Source organism: Humulus lupulus, chromosome 9 (assembly GCF_963169125.1).
Source record: "Humulus lupulus chromosome 9, drHumLupu1.1, whole genome shotgun sequence".
Taxonomy (NCBI): Eukaryota; Viridiplantae; Streptophyta; class Magnoliopsida; order Rosales; family Cannabaceae; genus Humulus; species Humulus lupulus.
The window spans coordinates 59,470,685-59,474,305 of NC_084801.1; the positions used below are offsets into that span (position 1 = coordinate 59,470,685).

The 3,621-nt window shown below is 41.5% G+C and overlaps 1 protein-coding gene across 1 annotated transcript; it reads right to left on the reverse strand.

The window, feature by feature from the left end:
* Positions 1–201: 201 nt before the first annotated feature.
* LOC133799760 (uncharacterized) lies at positions 202–1,150 on the reverse strand. The gene is made up of 2 exons (XM_062237759.1): positions 895–1,150; positions 202–827 (listed from the first exon to the last, which is right to left on the reverse strand). Exons 1-2 carry the CDS (start codon positions 1,148–1,150, stop codon positions 202–204), a joined length of 882 nt encoding a protein of 293 aa, XP_062093743.1.
* Between the last annotated feature and the right edge of the window lie 2,471 nt (positions 1,151–3,621).

Sequence of the window (3,621 nt, forward strand, 5' to 3'; positions counted from 1 at the left end):
CCAAATTGATACAAATAGTTTATTATCTAGCTTTGCACGAAGCCCTGTTGTGGCCAAGACCACCACACATACTACACTTACACTCTTTGCGCAACACTTCGCCTATCGATGGATAACGTTTTGTCTTCGTCCTTCCTACCTTTTTCTTCTTCGGGCGACCAACTGGTTGTTTCTCAATGGGTACCCCAACGTCCATATTCTTTATGTCCTTAGAAATTGTCCACTTGTGTTGCTAGTTGGGTAAATTGTTTCTTTATACGACTCCCTCCACATCTCACTAGTGTAGAATGGGGAACATAGTGAGTAAATGTTAACACCGCGGTCGATGGCTACAGCCACTGCATGAACACAAGGTATCTCTATAATCTTAAACATGCCACAAGAGCATGATTTTGTCATCAGATTCCCTTCACCATCACCATTTGGGTCTACCACATGAAATTCGAACTGTCCAAGAGCGTGGACTTTCAAGTACTTTGAATCAGCTACAATACCTGCCAAATCTTTCTCCATTAGTGGTGATAATGTGGATGCGCAATTCACTACCTCATCACGGCGCCCAACAAACCATGACTGAAGTGTGAAACGAATGAACTCCACAAAAGTAGTGACTAGGAGGGTTCTTGCGTCTTCGGTTTTGTTGTTGAAACTTTCAGTGTAGTTTCTTGTCATGATATTGTATCGATTCCCTGGAAAATAAGCACGAGTCCCATTATTGAAGCCAATACCCTCAAGATATTGACCTATTGCTGGGTCCATTTGCTTTATATTGTTAAAGAACCTATGAAATTTTGACTTCTGAAATTCATATGATGCATTCCACATCTCTGTGTGACAGTGGTCAATCTTGAACTTAGCAATTACATTCATACTTTATATGATGGTAGCATGCACCGTGGTGGCCATCAAGGAAGACAACCTCAAGAGCATGAATAATGCTAGCATGCCTGTTTGATACAAAAGCCAAATTATCAACAACTCCAATGGCTTCCTTCAATTTCATCATGAAATAATTCCAAGAATTATGATTCTCACTATTAACCAACACAAACGCAATCGGATAAATGTGGCTATTCGCATCCAATGCAACAACACACAACATGTGGCCACCATACCTCGTCTTTAAGAAAGTGCCATCCACACATATCATAGGAAGACATGATGTAAATCCCCTTCTACAAACTCCAAGTGAGAAGGAGTAAAGAAAGCGACCATCCTCTATGACAAAATTGGTTATTGTACCTGGATTCTTTTACTGCAGCATGTGCAAGTAAGAAGGTAACTTGGAGTAGGATTCTTAAGGTGTCCCCCTGACATAACCGAGTGTCTTCTCTTTGCATCTCCATGCCTTCATATAACTCATATCGATCCCAAAAGATTTCTTCATATCCTCATTTATGTTGTTTGCCATGTAGCTAGTGCCATCAATAACATATTTGTTCTTGATAAGGTGCCCAATGACCCAAGGTGTTGGTTGACGGTGGTCTTTCTGTCACACTTCTAGTGAGCACGATTGTAAATAGTGATCTCAAACATGGAAGACCGTGCTACTTTTTTCTCTCTTAATCTCCAACCACAGTCAGGATCCTTACAGGTGATATACCACACATCACTACCAGACTTCATCACCACAAACTCAAAATTATTCTTCAATGCGAAGAGAGTCGCTTTGGTTTTCAAATCCATCTTGTTCTCAAAAGTCTTCCTAAGGTGTATTTCTCCCAACGGTGCACCGGAATAAGAGGTACGTTGTAACGACCCAAAAAAAATGCTAATAGGATTCACTGCCTTTATTAACATGTCGGAAGGGCATAATTGGATATGTGTGTGATTAATTGATTAAATGTGTGATTATGTGGCATGCACGATATATATGATGATATGAATATATTTAGATGCATGTTTATGAGTATTAAATATGCATGTGGGCTTGTTTATAAGGGCATATCTATAATTTGGCCCGTTAAGGGCATAAATGTGAATATGTGTGTTAAATGGTAGAGACCACATTATTATGTGGATATACTTGCAGTACACCGCTCGAGGCGGTCCTAGTGAGCGGATTAGCAAAATAGTCATAGCAGGGTTTAATACCTGGCTCGGGGTGAGCCTAGGGGTATTTTGGGAACTTGGAGGATATTTTGGGGTTATTGAGTAATGAGAAAGTATTTGTTAAGTAGTTGGGCGTGACGGTATTAATTGGCAAATGGTAGGAATACTCGAGGAATTAGTAGGAATCGGGAAATGACCATCTTACCCCTAGGGGCAATTAGAGGGCTGAGTTTTCATAAGAGGTATTTTAGTCTTTTTGGCTAAGGTGTATGATCAGCTGAGGTTTTAGGAAACTACCAAAGTAAGTAGGAATACACTTAATCTCTCTCACTCTCTCATATACACAGTTTCTCTTCCTCTCTCTAGAACTAAGGGGAACTTAGAAGCTTGAAGGAGAAAAAGCCAAGAAATTGAGCTGAGTTTGAGCTGGTAAATCTGGAAAACTGAGGCTAGAAGTAGATGGAGTATAGCTGAGGGATTCAAGCTACAAGCTAAGGTATGGTTTCAAGTTGTAATTGTTAAATTATGTTGTGTTATAGTGAGAACTTAGAGCTTGCATGAAAATGGGATCCAAGGCTGAATTTAGATTTTTGAGGAGAGTAAGGAATTGTTTATAGGCTAGATATGATGTTTAGGCTATAAGGTTAAGAATTCTGGACTTAAATCTGAGTTCGGCTGGTAATAGGGGTTGAATTTTGAGGTTTAGGCTCGAGGAAAAACGGTGGAAAGAGGTGGATTTTTTGGGATTGGGGGCTCGGACCACGGCCGTGTTCTTCAGGCACCACAGCCCACGTGCTCGAAGAGGATGGGATGCCTCTAATTTTCCCAGGTGTGCCGCAACCCAGGGGGTGCAAGTCGCGGCCCATGTCCTCCAACAGGGCCTTGCCTCTGTCTAAGGGGCGGGTCGCGGCCCTAAAGGGAAAGTCGCAACCCTAAATTGAAAATAAAGCGAAGCTAAGTTTATTTTAAGCTCGGGGATTCAAATCTAAGCGCTCAGGACGAATTCTACTACCCGGCTTAGTAGAAGTCGAGGTCCCATAGGCTAGTATTGGTTTCCAAAACATTTAATTGGATTAGAATATGATAGTTATCCATCATTGCACGTGACCATGTTGACCATTAAGGCTCAGGACTGCAGATCGTGCTCGGAATAGTTCTTTATCCATTGCTCGGGACTCGAGGTAAGAAAAGTGCACCCATGTGGTTGTGAAAGGGACTAAGATTCCCTGTAATTGAACATATGTATTCTGTAATTGTATGGCTGTTATATGCAATAAGGAAGTACAGCCAAAGGGTGTCGGGGCTGATGATATGCGTACTGAACGCAGCTCGGCAAGCTGGGATCAGCCATATACCCAGAGGGCTCGGCCTACGGGCGTCGACGCCTAATTGTTTGTATTACTGGTCGAGATTGTAACACCCTGGTTAGCCAAGACTGCTACACTGTGTATTTATAAAGTTGCAGGACTTGCTAATCAAGTCATTTAGTTAAAAACGTGTTGCTAAAACTATTAATGAGCTAGGGAGGTTTTGGTCTCAAAAGATACTTTTCATATAATCCAACATTTT